At 33.7% G+C, this 20,921-nt stretch overlaps 4 protein-coding genes across 4 annotated transcripts; 3 read left to right on the top strand and 1 right to left on the bottom strand.

Annotated features, from left to right (window-relative positions):
- The first annotated feature begins 1,373 nt into the window (after positions 1-1,373).
- On the top strand, positions 1,374-6,742 carry LOC107648638 (uncharacterized). Its single transcript, XM_016352440.3, has 11 exons — positions 1,374-2,071; positions 2,433-2,747; positions 2,826-2,934; positions 3,025-3,118; positions 3,598-3,685; positions 3,791-3,874; positions 4,398-4,494; positions 4,592-4,679; positions 4,793-4,898; positions 4,978-5,070; positions 5,899-6,742. Exons 1-11 carry the CDS (start codon positions 1,904-1,906, stop codon positions 6,292-6,294), a joined length of 1,638 nt encoding a protein of 545 aa, XP_016207926.1. The 5' UTR covers positions 1,374-1,903; the 3' UTR covers positions 6,295-6,742.
- A 1,279-nt stretch (positions 6,743-8,021) lies between these two features.
- Positions 8,022-9,034, top strand: LOC107646805 (uncharacterized). The gene is made up of 4 exons (XM_088490616.1): positions 8,022-8,045; positions 8,099-8,365; positions 8,583-8,967; positions 9,015-9,034. The coding sequence occupies exons 1-4, from the start codon at positions 8,022-8,024 to the stop codon at positions 9,032-9,034; spliced, it is 696 nt and encodes a 231-aa protein (XP_088346742.1).
- Positions 9,035-9,112: 78 nt separating this feature from the next.
- On the top strand, positions 9,113-9,717 carry LOC148555167 (uncharacterized). The gene is made up of 3 exons (XM_088489918.1): positions 9,113-9,437; positions 9,534-9,573; positions 9,609-9,717. Exons 1-3 carry the CDS (start codon positions 9,113-9,115, stop codon positions 9,715-9,717), a joined length of 474 nt encoding a protein of 157 aa, XP_088346044.1.
- A 325-nt stretch (positions 9,718-10,042) lies between these two features.
- On the bottom strand, positions 10,043-13,658 carry LOC107648156 (uncharacterized). Its single transcript, XM_016352135.3, has 8 exons — positions 13,366-13,658; positions 12,238-12,639; positions 11,938-12,100; positions 11,480-11,762; positions 11,278-11,350; positions 11,101-11,191; positions 10,925-11,004; positions 10,043-10,441 (listed from the first exon to the last, which is right to left on the bottom strand). The coding sequence occupies exons 1-8, from the start codon at positions 13,462-13,464 to the stop codon at positions 10,250-10,252; spliced, it is 1,383 nt and encodes a 460-aa protein (XP_016207621.1). The 5' UTR covers positions 13,465-13,658; the 3' UTR covers positions 10,043-10,249.
- Positions 13,659-20,921: the final 7,263 nt, after the last annotated feature.

Consider the following 20,921-nt stretch of genomic DNA (forward strand, 5'->3'; position numbering starts at 1 on the left):
CATCTCAAATCATGAGTTTTCTGTAAACAAACAAAACAAGAATCATTATATTTATACAAGAAAAAATTGAGCTCGTCTAAGATATATGTGTTACATTATATTTTGGTGCAGCAGCGTTTCTCCTTGCCATTTTTACTGTAAGGAATAAAAAATAAGGTTAATAGATAACAACATCACCAGTTACAGTCGAATTCGCTTGATATACACTGAAATACCAGCCATATATACTTTTATTATTTTTTAGATTACATGACATAATATGAGTTTAAAATGATATTCAAGTCAATCAAAATGCATAAAATGACACCAGAAGCACAAGAACAATATTCAAGAACAGCAGCACCAATTACACACGAATTTACTTGAAATACAGAGAAAGTTTCTATTTTTACAAACTTAGTTCAAACATGTAAACATGCTCAAAAACACATGAAAATATATGTTATACTATACGTGAAATAGTACGTAAAATAGTTATCACCGATTGAACAGTATGATGAGAACAGTAATATGTATTTTAAATCAAGAACACATAATGAATCTACTTAATAAATAGAAATATGACTATCTAGTGTTTCGCGATCGAAATGAGAAGAGAAAAGTGAAAAAAACTGGACGATTAGTAAAACAGTACCTTAAATAATCTTTCATCTTTTGTTTCTATGTTTTTTTATGGAGATTTTGAAGTTTTCTTGTAGATTTCCTCGAGTTTTCGCAATAATTTTAACAGTTTCTTGAGAGATTTCGAGCGTCGTTTGAATCTTTAGAGTTAGGATTTTGATCAAGTAAGAAGAAGCGTCTTTCATAATTTGAGCGCGCTATTGAAACGATTGATGAGCGCGTGGTTACACGTACGTTGATGTGAGGGTTGTTTTTGTTGGGATTAGACCAACTTATATCTACTTGTAAGCTAAAAAAGCTTGTGTATGTAGCCAGCTGTTTATTTAATACCTTGTTTGGCTATGCTAATACAAGTGCAATACAGGTTTTTTTTTTTTTTTTTTCGGGCAAGTTAAATGAAACGAGGTTTGAACCCAGTTTCTATATGGAAAGGGAACAAATGCAATTTGAGCTACATTTCATTGGCCAAGCCGGTGGGTTTCTTTATTTTTTTGGGACAATAGTGGGTTTTCTTTTTGTCATGAATACAATGGCTTTACGTGGGATATTTATAGGTCTCTCGGCTGGGCCATGAGTATTGATGAGCTTGCATTCTCCAAATAAAGTTGGGCCTAGCTTTGGATGGCAGCAGAAATGCAGAATGGGGCGTGTGTGACTGTGCTTCGGATCCTCACCTCAATGCCAGTGCCGGCATCAGATCCACTTGTCCTTGTCCTATTTTATTAATTCTGATTATAACGCTAACCCAATCTAATATAATCTAACCAAATCAAATCATAGCCTCCTTACTGTAGTAGCAGTTGGCTCATGGTCATGAAGCAAAGCCTATCTGTCATTTGCGCGAGTGAAGTAGTTCCTTGATAGTGTCTTCAAAGTTTAAATGCCAAAAAAAGGAGAAATTATAATGATGCCTCAATCGTGACCGTCCAATGCGTTGACCAAAAGGGAGGCGGTTCTTCCCATCAAGAAAGGAAGACCCCCACCATTTTCCCCCACTTTGCAATTGGTGTTGCCAGCGTATCATCACATCAATAAGCCGCAAAACACAAAACACAAGCCACCTTATTCTAACAAACCCCCTCTCTCTCTTCTTCTTCTCGTCTTCGTCTTCGTCTTCGTCTTGTCCTCCGATCTGGACTGAAATACAAAACTCGAAAACCGAGACCTACTCCATCCAAATTGGAATCGATTTTGGGATTCAATTGGAAGGAAGGTTCTGATTAGAAACCCTAGGGAGATAGAGAGAGTAGGGGTTATGTGATGATCGTGGTCGATCGCGAGGATGATGAACAGCTCGAACGGCATGATGTCCCCGTCGTCATCGGGAACCGCACAGTCCCCTGGGCTCAAGACTTATTTCAAAACCCCTGAGGGCCGATACAAGCTTCAATACGAGAAGACTCACCCTTCTGGTCTTCTTCATTATGCTCATGGCAAAACCGTTACTCAGGTCTCCTCTTCTTCTTGCTTTATCAACAGTCTTTTCATTATTATTATTTTTTAGGGTTGTAGGCTATCTTCTTTCTTCAACGCATACTTAGTTCAATGTATCATACTTTACCTTGCTTCCATTTATTGCTAGGGTTTTTTTTTTCCGATTCATTTACACTCATTTCTAAATCTGTCTCATTCAAATATCTTGTATTCATTGTGATTTTTATTTTTTAATGTTTTTTCCCGTTGTGAATTTAGTTTTGTTGACTTTCAGAGATGAGTTCTGTAATGCTTTTTTCTTCCAAGAGTGATTGTTAAGTTGAAGTGCCGTGTGGTTCCTTTTAACACATTGTTGGTTTGGGTTTACCCATGAGCAGGTTACTCTTGCACATCTCAAAGACAAACCTGCGCCTTCGACCCCGACTGCGTCTTCTTCAAGTTTCAGTGCCAGCAGTGGGGTGCGGTCTGCGGCAGCTAGATTGTTGGGAGGAAGCAATGGAAGCCGAGCGCTTAGTTTTGTTGGGGGCAATGGTGGAAGCAAGAGTAATGGAGGAACGAGTAGGATTGGTTCAATTGGTGCCTCCAGTTCAAGTAGTTCGCTGGCTAATCCAAATTTTGACGGCAAAGGAACCTACTTGATCTTCAATGTCGGAGATGCAATTTTCATAAGTGATTTGAATTCTCAAGACAAGGTATATTGCTTGGGTTGGGTTGTGATGGATTGTTGGTATTTTGGATTCGCTAAAAGAGAGATTTCTTATTACTTGTAGGACCCAATAAAGTCTATTCACTTTAGTAACTCAAATCCTGTGTGCCATGCATTTGATCCTGATGCTAAGGATGGACATGATTTGCTTGTTGGCTTGACCTCTGGAGATGGTAAATAAGTGTTCATTAAAATTTCCATTTCCATTGTTTAAGGAAAATTTAAGCTTTATGAATTTTTTTTCCCTGTTTGTATTATTGTAGTCTACTCAGTATCACTGAGACAGCAATTACAGGATGTTGGCAAAAAGCTTGTTGGGGCTCAGCATTACAACAAAGATGGTACCGTCAGTAACAGGCAAGGATTGATCCTTTATGATGTTTTCTCTATAAATACAAGTTCTAATATTTTGTCAAAAGCCAAAGGTATTGTATGACATAATTTGTTCATGCTCTTTTCTCAGTGACTTAAATATTAGGAATTACTCAGTTTTGATATTCATGAGCACTTTATTGGCTGTCAGCAGCTCAGTAGGCTTGATAATGATTTGGAACCATGCCAGACATGAGCACTTGTTGCTTTCATTCAATGGGGAAAACGTTTTATTTTGTTACCATACAGTATGGTATATCCATACAATGTTTAACTGTTTCATAAAGTGTATATTGCAATTTGCTATTACTGAGTAAGGCATACTAATGTTAATATGTAGTTCAGTGGTTTTAATTCTTTACATTTTGTGGTTGAGATGTTATTGGAAGTTTGGAACTTGGAATATGATGTCAAAAGGACACTGATTAGAAAAAATTATGATTGATGCATTTTAATTTGAACAGTCGTTGTACATGCATTGCTTGGGTGCCAGGAGGTGATGGAGTTTTTGTTGTTGCTCATGCTGATGGAAATTTATTCGTATATGATAAGGTGAGATTTACTTATCTAGAGAACTTAACATATCTTGGGTGTACTTACCATGATGTTTCTAATGGTCAGTTGAACAACTATTTACCCTTCTTTCCCACATTTCAGAATAAAGACAGTGCTGGTGATTCTTCATTCCCAGTTGTTAAAGATCAAACTCAATTTTCTGTTGTGCATGCACGTTATAGTAAGGTATTGAGTTTGACTTATGTTTAGTTTCTTTGTAAAATTTACGTATGCAACTTCCATTTGTTTATTTGGACTATTAATTTACTGTAGCTAAATACAGCTTTAATTGGCAGCCATAATATATGATTGGTGCATGTTTCGATTGCCAGTGGGATATACAAAATCACCACAAAGTGATGCAAATGAAGAGTTTTTGCAGAAAATATATGCTTGGATAATCACTTTTTTTTTTTTAAATCATTGGGATATTTCAAGGGACAAATCTATTTTTAAATACAATTCAACATATAAATCACTTTGCATTGCAATCAGCCAGTCACGTAACAATTTTGATAAAATCAATTTCATCAAGAATCAATTTTACAAACATAGAACCAACATGCTTAGTTCCTCTAGATTGTTGTGGTTGTTTCATATAACACTTGATTGATGCTTCTATTTGTTTCAGATGAAACCATTAATGCTAGAGGTTGCACTTCAGGAGAATTTCTTGTGTGATGTATTTCATTTTTATTGACCTATGCAGAGTAACCCAATAGCCAGATGGCATATATGCCAGGGTTCAATCAACATGTTTTCTTTCTCATCCGATGGAGCATACTTAGCAACTGTTGGAAGAGATGGTATATCTTCTATTAAACACCATCAATACTATATTAGTTCAACTTTGTTTTTGTTGTGAAAATAAATAAATCATTCCATCGTACTCTCTCCTTTCAGGCTACTTACGAGTGTTTGATTACATAAAAGAACAACTTATATGTGGTGGAAAGAGTTATTATGGGGCTTTGTTGTGTTGTGCTTGGAGGTGAGAATGTTTGATCTCAGTCAATTATTCTGTTTTTCTTTACTACTTTTAGTTGCTTCTGGTTGATTTCATTATTTGAAAATGCAATATCATGATTAAAACTATTTCAACAGCATGGATGGGAAATATGTTTTGACGGGTGGAGAAGATGATTTAGTTCAAGTTTGGAGCATGGATGATCGAAAGATTGTAGCATGGGGTGAGGGACATAACTCATGGGTATGTTGCTTGGTAACATTGAGTTGGAAAATGTTTCTACAATTGTACCGAATTAATGTGTGTCAAATGCTGTGATCAGGTAAGTGGAGTGGCATTTGATTCATATTGGTCATCGCCAAATTCAAGTGATAATGGAGAGAACGTGATGTATCGATTTGGTTCGGTCGGTCAGGTACCCATAATATTGCTATTATTGTGATTTTTCCTTTGTTCTTTTTGTAGCTTTGGTTATATACTTTCCAAAATTTTCCACATGGTTCTTCGTATTACCCAAGATTTGGTTGACAGGATTGAAAATGAATTGCTGGATCCACTTGTGTAGAAAGAAATTTTGGGAAATTGTTCATTGGGTCAAGCTTTTCAGTTATTGGATTTGTGACTAGTTTCTAAGAGGCTTTGATGTCAACTATATGCTTATTTGAAGCTACTTGAAAGTTGAAGGGATGAAAAACAATTAGGATTACTTTTTACATTTTACATAGTAATGGAGTAGATGGGTTTAGCAGCTGTTGGACTTCATATGATTGATTTTGTTAGGCAGTGCTAGTTCCTACAGTCATAGTGAAACATTTTGCAGAACATTAGAACATGGGAATGGTATTTACAAAATTATGTCTTGAATTCTTTAGACTATTTGTTGATTAGAGATTATGGAATGCCATTAATCTTCGTTGTTTGGATATTCAAACACCAAAAGTCTTGTTTTCCTTCCACTCTAATTTGAGTGGTGTTGGATGGACTTAAAATTAAACTTACTAAATTCTTTTCATTTCATCGGCCTCCATTGTGCCACCGGGCAATAGAATGAAAACTTTTCCCATTGATATCCATTCAATAAAACTTAACATTTATTAAATTTCATTGAACTCACCATTAGATGTGCAATAAAATTTTGAAAATGCCTTGTTATTGAATTTCCTGTATTTTGTATCTGGATGTGTTTCCTTATGTTGTTTTATTTTCCACACAAATGTTGGTACTAAGATGTTTTGGTGGTCAGGATACTCAATTACTTCTATGGGACCTGGAAATGGATGAGATTGTAGTGCCCTTGAGGCGTCCTCCTGGCGGATCTCCGACTTACAGTACTGGAAGCCAGTCATCCCATTGGGACAGTGTTGTTCCATTGGGTACCTTACAACCTGCTCCAAGTATGCGTGATGTTCCAAAAATCTCCCCATTGGTTGCTCACAGAGTGCACACCGAACCACTCTCTGGCTTGATATTTACTCAGGAATCTGTACTCACTGCCTGCCGGGAGGGGCACATAAAAATCTGGACGAGACCTGGTGTTGCCGAGAGCCAATCAAGCAACTCTGAAAACTTGTTAGCCACCAGCCTTAAGGACAAGCCTTCACTTTCCAGCAAGATTGGAAATTCTAGCTACAAACAATGACATTCCAAATTTAAAGGGAATTTCAAGCAAATTTTTTAATGGTTTGTTTATCTTTTATCCAGTTGGTTCCCTTAGTTTTTAACATGTTGATTCTAGTAAAGATGAACCAACTGGTTTTACTGTATATTTGCGGATGAGAATGCCATTGTTGGCAGCGAGAGGATGGGAAGGAGAGTTCTCTCTGGCCGCCTCCTGTAATTACAGAACGGCTGTTATTAGGATGTCTGATTAGTGATTACAGGAATAATGTGAAATTGGTCCATGAAGATCGATACTTCGGAAGCGCATACTGCATACAAGCCATTATTTATTTCGTTAGCTCTTTAATTGTTGGTTTCACCAACATGAATTGTATAAAGCTGAATAGTTTGGCTATGTAATCTGAGGTCGGTGAGGGTGCCCTCTTTTCAGGATATTAATATTCGATGAAGCTGTCCTAATATTTAAATTGATTCAGCTGTGATCATCGTGAATCCTCGCAATGAATCAATTGTGTTCCGAGTTTAGGACAGTAAGTTTACTCGCAACAAAAGTGCAGTATACCGGTGTTTGGAATGGCAGTGTGAACAAAAAATAATCTGTCACGTGTAAATAATATATGGAATTGTACTAATGGGTTTTACGGAATAAAACCAACTTCGGCTACCATCTATTTATATCACATAAAAATCGATACTAATATGTAATAGAATTAATTTATGCCATATTGCTTTGTAATTGTGTTACATCAATAATTTTGCAAACATAGCAATTTTACGTTTTTGTAATATAAAAAATATATTAAATTTTTATATAGTATTAATATGTCATTTATCATTAACTACTATAAAATTTATATCACTTTTGATATGTCACTAAACAAAGTGTTAAATTTTTTTTAATCAATTAAATTTAATACATTAACTCAGTTGAATAAAAAAGAAACAGCTAAATACAATTATTATTTACATTAAAATTGTATATCTTCCATTGTATTTCTTTTCGTTGAATAATTATATTGAATCATATATAAATTGCTAAATGAATGTATTGCACAATATTTTCTATTTATATATTATCTAATGCATTTCTAAACAAGGTAGCATTTTAAATATATATTATATAGTATAACTAATTTTGCTCTCAGCGCATCACGGATGTCTTACTCTAGTTATTGCACAGCAGAATGCCATCCATTGTTATTACTTATTACCATGGTTCTGAAAATCGAACCGGACCGGTTGTTCAACTGAAATAATCGAAAATCGGTCACCTAATCGGTCCGAATAAGATCAAAAATCGTCCGGCAAAAAATCGATAAAAAAATTGATCGAACCGGTAGTTAAACCGGTGAACCGAAAGAACTGTCCGATTTTTTAGCGGTTTTTAGTTTGAAAATAAAAGTGTTAAACGGCGTCGTTTTGCCTCTTAAAAAAAAAGAAAAGAAAAGAAAGGCTAAACGCCTAACGAAGCCCTAATCCCTAATCCCTAATCAGAAATCACCCAAAGCCAGAAGCCAGTAGAGGAATCTCCCCTCTTCGCAGTCGCATCGCCACCATTCAATGCAATTCAATCGCCTTACTTTCAACCTGCCTTGGACGGCGTTGCTGTAATTGGACCTGGTTTCAAGCGACCGTCATATGATGAAATGAGAGTTCATTTGCTGGCCGATCTTAAGAAGGAGTGTCAGTTGCTTGTTGAAGGCTATAGAAGCTCGTGGAAAAGCACTGGTTGTACACTAATGGCAGATGGCTGGAGTGATCAAAGGCAGTGTACGTTAATTAATTTTCTAGTTTATTGTCCTGCTGGTATGTAATTTGTTAAGTCTGTTGATGCTTCTGATATGATAAAAACTGCTGATACCTTGTTTAAATTGTTTGCTGAGGTTATTGAGTGGGTTGGGTCTAGTAACATTGTGCATGAGGTTACTGATAATGCTGCGAATTATGTATCTGTTGGAAAACTCATTCATGAAAAGTATCCAAACATTTTTTGGTCTCCTTGTGCTGCTCACTGCATAAATCTTATTTTGAAAGACATAGCAAGTATTTCTCACATAGCTGACCTTGCCTCTCGTGCTTCAAAAGTGACTGTATTTGTTTACAATCATATGATTTTCTTGTCATGGCTTAGAAAAAGAAAAGATTGGAAAGAAATTATTCGACCAGGAGTTACACATTTTGCTACTGTTTTCATTACTTTGAAAAGTATATATGATCAACGGGAAGATGGTTAGCTCAATTATCTTGAATAGTAAGTTTTGGGAGGATTGTATTACTACTGTTATGCTTGTTGGTCCTCTTATTAAGTTATTGAGGCTTGTTGATGCTGATGAGAAACCTTCTCTAGGTATCATGTATGAGGGCATGCAAAGAGCCAAAATTGCTATCAAGATAATGTTTAGAAATAGAAAATCTGCATACACACCTTATACAAGTATCTTGAAAATGCGGTGGAATAAGCATTTGAAGCGTGACCTCCATGCAGCAGCATACTTTTTGAATCCAGATTTTTTCTATAGTGAGGGGTTTGTTAAGAAGCCAAATATCTTGAAATCTTTGCTTGATTTATTTGATATTGAAACTCTTTGCGATGACTTAGTTGCCGCAATGCAAGAGATACAGTTGTATCGAGATCGAAAAGGAAGTTTTGGAAAGAAAAGTGCTTTGAAAGCAATTAAGAGACTTGAACCTGGTAAGTTATTATATTTGAAATATTTCTATGTTCAATTTACTTTGAAGGTTTTTTAAATATTGAATGAGAATTGATGTTTGACTTTCATATCCTGGTAGGTGAATGGTGGAGGCTACATGGTGGGAGTGCTTCTAACTTGCAAAAAATGGCGATTCGTCTTCTTCATCAAACATCTTCATCATCCGGATGTGAGAGGAATTGGAGCCTCTTTAAACAAATCCATTCAAAGAGGAGGAACCGATTAGAGCATCAAAGGCTAAGTGACATTGTTTATGTGACTTATAATCTACGCCTTCAATCTAGAATGCATCGCAAGAAGAAGAATTATGATCCAATTGACATTCAAAGCATTGACACAATAGATTTCTGGGTAATGGCGGATGAAGATGATCCTGAATTTATTAATAGAGACATCGAAGGCATTGAAAATTTAATTTACACGGATAATGCTATGCCTTCATATCCTAAAGGTGATTGAAATAGCAAAACTTGTTTCATTTACTAAAGATATCTGTTGTAAAGTTATACCTTTAATTTTTTCTTGGTTTTTTATTTTATTTTATTAGATGGAGATGTGGAAGTTGATGTGGATTTGTCTGACGTCGCTGATTCTTCAAATATAGCTTCTTTTGGTGGTACTTTGATTCTTCAAATATAGCTTCTTTTGGTGGTACTTCTGATGATAGTGGCTTTGGATTACCTGTTTATGATGGAGATATTGGAACACTTAATGATAATTATGATTTTTGATGAGTTGTACCTTTGATTAGTTGAAAACTTGCTAGTAATGGTTTCTTTTAAATGTAGAACATTATGTGGGTTTTTTTTTTTTTTGTTTAGATATAAATTTTGATGTTTGAAGTTGTTTGTGAACTTCTAATATTAAGTTATGGATAATTTATTATGTGAAATTTTAAATTTTATTAAGTTAGAAATTATTAAATTTATATATTTAAAATTATTTTTAGATTTTTAATAATTTTATTTAATATTTAATTAAACCGGTTGAATCCGATTGAACTCCGGTCGAATCAGTGACCTCACTGGTTTATTGACCAGTCCGGTTCTCGCAACCTTGCTTATTACTTTTAATTTTTTCGATTCCTTCAAAATGGTATTATAAAGACAATTTCTTCAAGCTTGCACTGAAGAAACACTGGAGAATAATAGTGACGTGCTCAAACTTGTCTATACATTATATTTTATGTACAGCGAAATGCGTTTTATGATGCCACAGCGTGCCCTGAAGGAAGCATTATTCAAGTGTAAAGCTATGTCAGCCTTAAGTGGTTGTTGCAGATGATTGATGAGTTGGTACAGCCACCTCTTGGGAACCAAGCTGATGCTGATTCAACTGAGCAAACCATCTTCTCCTCCATTTCAGAAACTCAAACAGAACAGAGGCTACACACATTACAGCTCCAAACCCAGTAAATGTAGCAAGTAGCATAGATAGCACTGCTTGCACATGAAGCTGTCACGGAATTAAACAAAGCAATTATTACGTGTGCTTTATTGGTACAGTTGAAAGTTTATTACATGAGATGTGTATTGTATTAATTTCTGTCATGTACATTGGGTCTTAAATAACTAAATGGGGTATGGGATCCACATAATGAGATGGTTCCTACATCCCATCCAAAGTTAGCAAGTATGTGTCCACCAGTGAGCAAGATAGTATAAAAAGGCCGCTTGGTACACAAGCATCCTTGTTAACACAGGCTCCGAAAAAAGGGCTGCACCCAAAGGGTATAATATATGCAGTCTAACTCGATACTTATATCATTAGCTGTTTCTACGGCTTAAACTTATCACTTTGAGGTTACACAGAGACAACTCAATCCTTGCTCCAAGATAATTATATGAGTATGCAAGACTGTATGCCAATAAAATATTTTTTTCTTTAGTTGAAATAATCATTTGTCTTTTTACAAAGTAACACACAAATTTCCCTTACCAGTGAATAGAAAAGACGACCAGCAAGAAACACCATAACAAATTGGGCAATCGCATAAAGCCAGACATGTTTTCTCCTCGCTAAGAACAAAATTGTAGGAATCAGTTTAATAATACCAAAGGCAGGATTCGAAGTTCACAGCATAGGCTAATAGTGGAAGAAAAAGAGAGACTTACCCATTGTTGTTGATGTCATGCTTGCAAGAAGGCCTAATATACAAGAAAATGGGAGAGATATTGCAATGGCACCAGACCCCATATTTGAAACCTGTCCAATGAATAATGGTATCTCATCATTAAGATTACATTTTGGACCAAAGGGAATTATCCAAGTCGTCCAGTAGTTGTACTTACAAGAAGCTGCTCAACAAAACAGAAGTAAGCCATCATGTTGATAACCACAAGAATTGGAACAGTTTCCCAAACCCTGAGAAAATTCTATGCATTAGTTCTGTTGTACCATGTTGGCAAACAACATTTAAGGTTATGTTTGGTATGTGTTTCAAACAAAGAAAATGCGAGATAGGAGATGAAAGGAAGAAATATTTCCTCTTGCCTGTATTGCTGACCTTGGCTACTTATCAAGAAGTTTGGTGAATGAGTACTCGCAATTCGTAAAAGAGTGACAGGTAGGTTCTGAACTTGTTCCTTGCACACATCACATGTTCTGTTACCTTTGATCCTGAACCATTTAACCGCGCATTCTTGGTGCGCCAATGCTAGTTCCCCTTTGCAGCTGCACTCCATTTTAAGGGTATCAGAACCTTCTCCAAGTTCAATCAAACATATTCTACACACAGCTTCTTCTTCAGGAATGTCCTCTCCATCCTCATTCTCAACTAAACCAGAATAAACACATACACACACAATGTGGTTATTATTCGAATGTCCTAGTAAAGATAACTTGTGCTTGGAGATCTTCGAATTACTAACTTAAATCTTAAGGGTCTCCTGCATTAACTAGTGATCATATGCGTTCTGTTAAAGTGATACAAACATGAAGAAGGAAGTCACCAGTAATGTCAGGTGAAGATTTCATAGATGTTGTGGCAGCGCTACCAGCTAACCGTGGCGTAGTAGGAACTATGCGCAGCATCACACCTACTGATGTGTTCCCATCTTTGTTAAGTGCAGGAACTGACCGCGAACGATGGATCGATGATTGCTGTCCTTTTCTCTGTAAAATGAGGAAAGTATGAACCATTTGGTAACAAAATGTTTAAATCATGGTTATTGAGAGAGCAGCTCATTTCAAAATTGTGATCAAAGCATGCTAACTATGAAAATTCTACAGAAAATTGGATCGCTGCTAACCACATATGTTGTCATATTGGTTGTGTTTCCTCCAATTGGTGTCACGGGTAAAGATGACATCTTCTTCCCTCTAGGTGTGATCAACTTTGTAAGAGATAATGTCCTCGAAATCATAGGCTTTTTCGGCACCTCTGTGGAAGAACCTTCAAGTGCTAGAATGGAAGCCTTTTCAGTGTTCCCTAACTTAAAGCTAAGTTTGGGAATAAGGGCCTTAATATTTGATTTATTTTTTGGTTGTAACTCATTGATACTGGAGAAAGCAGGACTTGTAGAAGGCATGTTAATTCTCAAGAATTCCTCTCTTGCTTCATCAAGATTTCTTGCAGGTATCTCCAACATAAGATTTTGCCTTCTTCCATGTTGTCTACTAGGTAGTTCAGTTATTTCACTTGATTCTACACCCTATACATGAAGAATCATACATAGCCTTTGTTAAGCTTCAGATGCAAATGTCTCTCATACATGTGTTTCAGATGGAGCATTACCAATTCAATTATGAAGATTTACACCAATGACGGTTACCCTTTTTCTCATGGAATGCATATGCCTTATGCATGTGATGTTTTACCACAAAATTATGTCATGAACACAATCTAATTTCATGTAACTTTTAAATATGCCACTGAGTGTATAGGACAGCCATAGAATCCATAATCGTCTTTTGAGTTATTTTTGTCAGCATCAGATTTTTTCAGGTACCATTTTAATAGTTTAAAAATAAAAGTATAGAAGTTTCCAGTAATGTAGTTTTGGAATTTAACCAGCACCAATCAATAGGCATCCAATGAAACAAAAGGAAAACTATACAAGTTTTTCAATAGTGTAGTTTAGGAATCTAATCAGCCTAGTTAGTACTAATAGTTACATGCACTATGAGTATGCTTTGATGCTCATGGATAATTGGAATCTTTTAAGCGTTCAAATTCCAATACTCAGCTACAGCTAAAGTTCCTATTGGTCAGAAACAGGGGGAAGATATGATCAATGACAAAAGGTATCAACCAAGAACAAAACACAGTTCCCCATATGAATTCTATTGGAGATATATAAGTTGCCGAAAGTAGAAACAGTTAGCTGTAAACTTTAAGAAAAATAGAAAAATGAACAAATAAATAAATGAAAATTTACCTTATGAATTGCAGTGTGAGCTACGGTAGCAGTGGTAGTGATACCATCAACTTGTTCTTTGTGCATTGGAAAGTCTTGTTCTTGTTGCTGAGTTGCCATAGCTGAAGTGAAGGAATTCAGTGGAGAACACAAAGAAGCTCAAAGCAACACAACTATTCAAGTATCATATGAACAATGGAAATTCAGACAAGTCTTAGTAATGTGTTTTGAGGGAATGAATGTTGATGCAGATCGTGGAAGTTGGAAAGAGAGAGAGAGATGAAGAGAATATGGAATTAGAAATGGTTGGAGACAAGTGGCAACTAAGATTGAAGCAGACATTTTCAACTTTTTTTTTTTTAATTTCTGGTGTTAAACATTTTAAAGTTTGATGCCTCAAAGTCAAAAAGTTAAAAAAAAAAAAAAGAATCACTCACAATAACTAACTAATTATTATTCCTTCATATCCTTCAAGCATTTTGGCAAGAGAAGTGCTTTAACAACTAACAATTCTTTGTATATTATTATTGTATCGATTTTCTTTGACTCCATTCAATTGTATTTTTGGTGGAATTTGTATTTGAATGTTTTTTAGTTAATTCTTCGTTAAATTACACAAAAACTCCTTACAAATAATAAATTTTTTAAAAAAAGATAATTAAGAAGAGATTTTATTTTTTCCTATAAATTTGTATTTTTTTTATACATGTAGTATATATAATCATTAAATGGAAAGTGACAATTTAAGCTCATTTCTTTTATATTGTAATAAATTGTGTGATATGCTTCGTTATTTTTGTGTAAGTGAGTTTTACGTTGCTATGGACAATTTTCACCTTTTGAAAGACACAAAATGTCAATATTTTTTAATTCTTTAAATACAAAATGATGCCTGCGTTTTGATTAAAAAAATAAAAACAAAGTTTGATTCACAAAATGGCACTGCCCCAATATTTTAATTTTTTCTAATTAAAAAATTTAAAGCGCCGTTGATGTTTTGATATTCGGCATGTTTTTAAAATATAATCTGGTCAAAACACCATTAACGCGTTGCAGAAAAATAAAAAAGTCGACAACATTTTGTAAAAATACCAGCAACATTTTGTGCTAGTAGGAATTAAAAAATATAAAATCAACTATAAAATAAGTGTTGTGTTGTCTTGTGGTGAAACGCAGAAGTGGAGTTGTTCTTCATTTTGAGAGCTTTATTCTGCATTTGAAGTGAAAAATTTTGGAGTTGTTCTTCCTTTTAAGAGTTTTATTCTGTATATGAAGTGAAAAACTTTGAGTGAGTGTGATGAGTATAGAATGGAAGGTTATGTTAGTTTAAAAATATATTACAATGGTCAGATTTTACCTAATATATATGAGGATGTGAGTTTTTTATATGAGAATCTATCTGTTATTATTGTTTAAAAGTGTACTTTTTCAAAATATAGCTCATCAAGTGTTGAAGATAGTGACAAATATTGTATAGGTAGTTTGTGCTAGTATTTGATGGTTTTGTTTAATTTCAAATAATACATGTGGTTGATGAAGCTAGTAAGTAAGAAATATTTTCTACCTACCATTAAACTAGAGAACAAGCCTCATTATTGAGTTGTATGTTGAGTTCGAAAAAATCCATGATGTTGATTTTTCAAAACCCAATATAGATTGGATAGGTTATAATAGTAAAAGCGATGAAGAGTTTGAAGTGTTATGATATGGATGCCCATCGTTAAATTGGCCATGACCCTTTCAACCATTCAATGAAACTTGGGAAGCACAAGTCTTCAAAGAATGAGCGGCATAAGAGCAACTTCAATAGGATATTTTTTGGGTATTAGTTTTGACTTTTACGGTAACTAAACTGATTTGAAATTAAAACTTGCATTGAATACAATCTTTGAAATGATATTAGTATCAGTAAAAAAATATCATATCATTTTAAAGAAAAACTAGTAAAATGTTACCATTTGTATATCTATTAAATCCATTAACCGAACATTGTAATATTGTTATGTAACGTTAAATTGAAATGAAACCAAGTATTGGAGTGATAATTTCACATTGAATTTTAAATTATTTTTTTATAATATATGATTTCACAAATACTTATGCGGTATTGTTTGGGCCCAAAATGAAATAAAATTAAAACCAAACAATGGAGATCCCTAAGATTCTCATGGAAGACTCAAGTTTAATGAAAATAGGAAAAAGGTAAATTTGTACACGTATAAATAGGGTCATAGAGTCATATGGTATGATCCACAACATAATATAAGAAAACATATATTTGTACTCTCAAGAATAACATATGCATGAAAGAGTGAATATATTATTAAGAAACATATGAATTATCTCAATTATATTGAAATACTTATATTAGAGAATATTAATACTAGAGTTTTTTACACTTTTTTATTTTATATCTATTTTTCTTTCCTATTTTTTATTTTACACCACTTTATCAGCATAAAGTTTTGAACAAAATTCAGAAAGACATATCTAATAAATTTATATTATTATGTCAAAATTTTCTCATCTTAAATTTAATACTCTTAATATATATGGAGAGAATTACTTATTATAGATATTAGATACTGAAATTTATCTTGATTTAATGGATCTTGGAGATACCATTAATGCTGACAATAAAGCATTTCAAAAGGATAAAACTAAAGTCATGATCTTTCTTCGTCAATGATGAAGGATTGAAAAACGAATATCTCACATTAAAATATTCTAAATACATATGGAAGAACATTAAAGAAAGGTATAGTCATCAAAAGATAGTGATATTTTCTCATGCCCGATATGAATGGACACATTTGTGTTTACAGGATTTTAAATCCATAAATAAATAGAATTCAGCAATATTTTGAATGACCTCACAAATGAAATTATGTGGGAAAAAGATAATTAATAATAACATAGAAAAAATTTTCTCGACCTTCCATACCTTGAATGTGCTCCTGCAACAGCAGTATTGAGAAAAATAATTTAAAAAATATTTCGATATAATTTCTTACCTTTTTGTTGCTGAATAAAATAATGAATTGCTCTTAAGAAATTATGAAGCGTTCTCAGCTGGGACTGCCCCATTTTTGAAGCAAATACGATAAATCATAATCGTAGAAGAGGTAAATAATAAAACTTTGGTAAGAAGAAAAATTTTCCAAGAAGCAATTTCACTAGATGTGGGATAAATATTTTCGTTGTAGTGGAAAAGGCCATTGGTCACATACCTGTCGTACCCTAAGGCACTTAATTGATCTTTATCAAGAATTTTTAAAGAAAAATGACAAAGAAAAGGAGACAAATTTTGTTTCAAAAGATGTTGCTAAAAATTACACCACTCATTATGAAATATCTGATTTCTTTGAGAATCCTAAATAAAATATTAGTCATTTAATCAACGATGAAAAAGTTTAATATTCGAGTTTATTGTTTTTCTAAGTACTTATGTCATAAAATAATATAAAAATTTTTTTGTTAAATTTTATTTCCTATGCATTTGAATTTTAAGTATAATGTATATAAATAATGCTTAATAAAATATTAATGTTTATGTTTTATTAATTACATAATATTAATCAAGGCAATTAAAGCAATATCTAAATAATTGGCAATCTAACAAGACAATGTATGAATCTAATTCTATTCTAGAACTAATTAAATAACTAAAACTAACTAAATCAAGAATTGAGTAATTAGATTTTGGGTTTTCAAATATGAATTGCAAAAGAACTCTTGGTTAAGGCATAGGAATTGAGATCACTATCCTTGTCTAATAACCATATATTGACAATTATAAGGGACCAACCCCATCAAGTCTACTTCTATGTTTGAAGTATGTCAAATAGACTTGATCAATATCAATCCATAAGTCCCAACCTAGCTACTAATTAACTTAGTAGTAGACTAGTGTTAATGAGTATCAAATTGACCAACAAGGGTTCCTAAATTATCATTCCAATTAGACCCAATGACTCAAGGTCACTTAATTCTCTTAGCCTAAGCCAAGAGTATAAGAAACTACTCCATAACTAATGAAAATATTTTGTCAAACACTTGATGTGCAATAGTCAAAGACATAACTAAATTGCAAAAGTAAATAGAAATTAAAATTACCAACTAACAATTATCAACAATAGCAACTCAACTAAAACTATAACATATAAAAACCTCAATGTATTAATGAGAATTCAAAATTAACAAGGTTCACAAAATGAGAAATAAGAGAAAACTAAGAAAAAGAACATAACACTAGCAAAATAATTAAGTAAAATTAGAACTAGAGAAACTAAAATTAAGACAATAAAACTAGAATTAACAAGCTTCAATTCAGAAATTAAAGCAAAAGACAATCAAAGAGCACTAAAACATAGAGAGAAGTAAGAGTTTCTCCCTCTAGAAGAACTAAGAACCAAAATTAGCTAAATTAAGTCCTTATGTGTGTATGCTTGGTTGCCTTCCTTCCCCCTCCAATTCTTGGCCTTTCTCCCTTCAGAATTCGCTTGAATTGGGCCCAAGAAAGGTCCAGAAATCGCTGACACGTGCAATTCTAATGAGATCATGCGCTGCATGTTACGCATACGCGCGAGCCACGCGTACGTGTCAGTCGAACTTTGCAAATGTCACATGTACGCGCGAGAACCAGCTTTTCAAAACTTCTATTCTTCATGTTCCTTTCACTTTTATATGCTTCCTTTCCATCCTCTAAGCCATTCTCGTCCTATAGATCCTGAAATCACTTAACAAACGCATCACGGCATCGAATGGTAATAGAAGAGGATTAAAAATTAGCATTTTTTCTGGTCTAAGAAGCATGTTTTGAACTATAAGACACAATTAGAAAAAAATCATAAAAGCATGCAATTTATATGAATAAGTGTAAAAAGAATTGATGAAACCCTCCAAATTCAACACAAGATAAAACCTAAAATTAGGGTTTATCAGTATCTCTATTCTAAGTTCTTTGATCATTTGTTTCTTTCATTGGGCTTCTAGTTATACTATTTCTTGATTATATACTATTGTATGGAACTTTAGAACTGTCGTGATGCTTTATCGCCTTTGCTTCACGGCTATAGGGTGAAACTTAATGTAATAGGGTGTTACAATGGCCATGCACTAGGTCCATTCTTTCCATGGTGTTATGCTCAAATGGCTCCCATTGTGGTAGTTTCATGTGGATTTGGAAGGTCCCCTATAAGGAATCAGAGGTGGCCGTTAGAATGAGGGAGCACAGCGGTCTTGTCTCCTGGTTCGAGTGTGAGACTCTGAATTACTAACTGTGTGACTGTCGCTATGATGGTTGTCTGTCATTTTTTGAGAGTGATCGTTGGGTTTCCAAAACGACACCAATATTTCGATGTGCTTAATTGAATTAGTGAGAGAGATTGGGCCTAACATGAGGATGGTCCAAAGGTCCTGGAATGCTCTTGAGATGATAGTTGGGAAGTACTTACAAGAGATTCTAATGCTAAAGTCAGTAGGTATTTTAGTAGAATGTGTGTAAGTTGAAATGAAAAGTTACCTGAAGGAGTATTTATAAATAAGTTTAAGAGCTGATAATGGGTGTTATAAAGTAGGTTTTGTGACAGTTATTCCCCTTGTTGGTGCATTTCGTCATATAATGGGCAGTTGGATCCCATTTAGTGCATGTGATTTTCTTGCGAGTAGGGAGCTTCCAGGATGCTCCCCTAGTCGGGTTAGATAACGGGTTAGAGGACTCATTTTGGCTAACAAGATCTAACCTAGTTCTTGAGACAGGTCGAATACGAAGAGTTTTGGGGTTACTATATTGGACTTTTTACAGCTATGAATTCCTCAAAAAGTGTTTGTAGCTAATGAGTGAACTTTGTGGAGTTTTATTAAGCATTAATCGATAGACCCATATTGGAACAAAATTGATAAATATTTAAACTTTTTAAATTTTTCTCAAATATCCAATGGTGCTATTAAAGAGAAAAAAACTAAACCAATAAAAGAATTGGATATTTACATAAATACACATCATTCTTAATCATATGTGTCACGTCAGTTAAAAATTAGTACTTTTAAAAAAATAGATTCAAATGCCAAAAGAATATCCAAAATATTTTGTCGATAACAAAATAATCGTGAAAAGTGGAAACAACAAAAACCCTTTAAAGATAGTTAAACATGACAAAAATGATCATTTATCAAGTGATTCCCTTTCTGTAGACGAAAAATGCTGAATTGACTAACAGCTTTTATGAGATGGTAATTTCTCATATTTGTTTTACTTTCCTACCTCTCATTAATCTTTCATCACTCTCAAAATTCTTTCATATACAAAGCGCATTTAATTAAAAAAAAATAAGAAATTGGAGCCCTCTCTCAATTACAACAGAAGAATGTAGTAAATATACCAAGGTATGAAAAAAATTAATAACTTAAAATCAAGAATGAAATAGAGATACAAAAGTAGAAGGAATTTGTGTAGTAGAGAAAAATAACGGAGATAGTAGAAGTGACAGAGAAGCCAACTTCAAAATACTAATAACAATAACATTGACAATGCATGTAGAGACACCAATAAAAAAAAGCTGAAATTGCTAGTGAGAACTAGAACACGAGAGCCAGAAAAGCCATGGCATAAGTAGAAGAGGGAGGGTTCCAAGATGCCAGATGGTGAAATGGATGAAAAAAATAAAGAAGGACAAAGAAGTGGCAAAAGGAAGATGAAGTAATAGATCTCTTTCTCTTTCTCTTGATCTCTGCCTTATCTAGATTTGTCATTCCTTCCCTCCTTCTAAATCTTGTTCTCTTTCTCATTCTAGATCTAATTTTTGTGTATTTTTTTAAAGAATTGAATGTTATTGTTAAAGAACTATGCCATAGGAGAAGGTAAGGTAAGAGATGGTGGTGGCACTTAACAATGGCTAAGATTAAAGTGAGACATTAGGGTGATGGTAGGAGTTTCAGATTAGGAGGTTGAGATTAGGGTTTGTAGATTGTAATTACGAATATTTAATTTGTCATGTTGCTTTATCCGCGTGTCAGACATATTTTGGATACAACACTCATCGATATTCGTCTGATATGCGTGTCTGCTGTGTCTAACCACGTATTAATAAAAAATAGAAAATTCTTTTCTGATATAGTTGGACACACTTAAATACCATCACATGTTAGAGTGTCCAGTTTTATTATTAACATGTATTCTCGAAATGAGTTTAGAAATAATATATATTATTATTTATTAAAACAAAAATATCTTAAATACTTTATATAATTAAAAAAATATTAAAAATAGTTAAAAAATTATTTTATATTCTAATATCAATAAAATATCAAAATATTATTGTAATTCATCTAAAAATACTTTATATTATATAATATTGTGTCTCTGAGTCTTATAAGATTTTAAAATTTGTGTGTTCCATGTTGTGTCATGTCCTAGATGTCCTGTCCTATATCCGTGCATCATAGGTACCCGTATAATATCCGTGTATATATATACACGCACATACACTAAAGTGCCAAAACTAATTATGAAAGATTATGACGCTGACAAATCTGAACATAAAAAAATTAAAACTAATTGTAACCATAAAAAATGC

This window comes from Arachis ipaensis, chromosome B6, assembly GCF_059453495.1.
Source record: "Arachis ipaensis isolate K30076 ecotype BB chromosome B6, ASM5945349v1, whole genome shotgun sequence".
Classification (NCBI taxonomy): Eukaryota; Viridiplantae; Streptophyta; class Magnoliopsida; order Fabales; family Fabaceae; genus Arachis; species Arachis ipaensis.

What these genes read in the sequence shown, in the direction of transcription:
- LOC107648638 (XM_016352440.3), top strand. Translation starts at nt 1,904, where the DNA reads ATGATGAACAGCTCGAACGGCATGATGTCCCCGTCGTCATCGGGAACC. An exon ending in GATGGTACCGTCAGTAACAG is followed by an intron (nt 3,119 to 3,597) that starts GCAAGGATTGAT and finishes TAATTTGAACAG; the next exon opens with TCGTTGTACATGCATTGCTT. An exon ending in ATTTATTCGTATATGATAAG is followed by an intron (nt 3,686 to 3,790) that starts GTGAGATTTACT and finishes CCCACATTTCAG; the next exon opens with AATAAAGACAGTGCTGGTGA.
- LOC107646805 (XM_088490616.1), top strand. Translation starts at nt 8,022, where the DNA reads ATGGCTGGAGTGATCAAAGGCAGT. An exon ending in CTCGTGCTTCAAAAGTGACT is followed by an intron (nt 8,366 to 8,582) that starts GTATTTGTTTAC and finishes CCTCTTATTAAG; the next exon opens with TTATTGAGGCTTGTTGATGC. An exon ending in AATTAAGAGACTTGAACCTG is followed by an intron (nt 8,968 to 9,014) that starts GTAAGTTATTAT and finishes TTTACTTTGAAG; the next exon opens with GTTTTTTAAATATTGAATGA.
- LOC148555167 (XM_088489918.1), top strand. Translation starts at nt 9,113, where the DNA reads ATGGCGATTCGTCTTCTTCATCAAACATCTTCATCATCCGGATGTGAG. An exon ending in TATGCCTTCATATCCTAAAG is followed by an intron (nt 9,438 to 9,533) that starts GTGATTGAAATA and finishes TTATTTTATTAG; the next exon opens with ATGGAGATGTGGAAGTTGAT. An exon ending in GTGGATTTGTCTGACGTCGC is followed by an intron (nt 9,574 to 9,608) that starts TGATTCTTCAAA and finishes TTGGTGGTACTT; the next exon opens with TGATTCTTCAAATATAGCTT.
- LOC107648156 (XM_016352135.3), bottom strand. Translation starts at nt 13,464, where the DNA reads ATGGCAACTCAGCAACAAGAACAAGACTTTCCAATGCACAAAGAACAA. An exon ending in CCAATATGACAACATATGTG is followed by an intron (nt 12,101 to 12,237) that starts GTTAGCAGCGAT and finishes CTCATTTTACAG; the next exon opens with AGAAAAGGACAGCAATCATC. An exon ending in AGCCAAGGTCAGCAATACAG is followed by an intron (nt 11,351 to 11,479) that starts GCAAGAGGAAAT and finishes GAATTTTCTCAG; the next exon opens with GGTTTGGGAAACTGTTCCAA.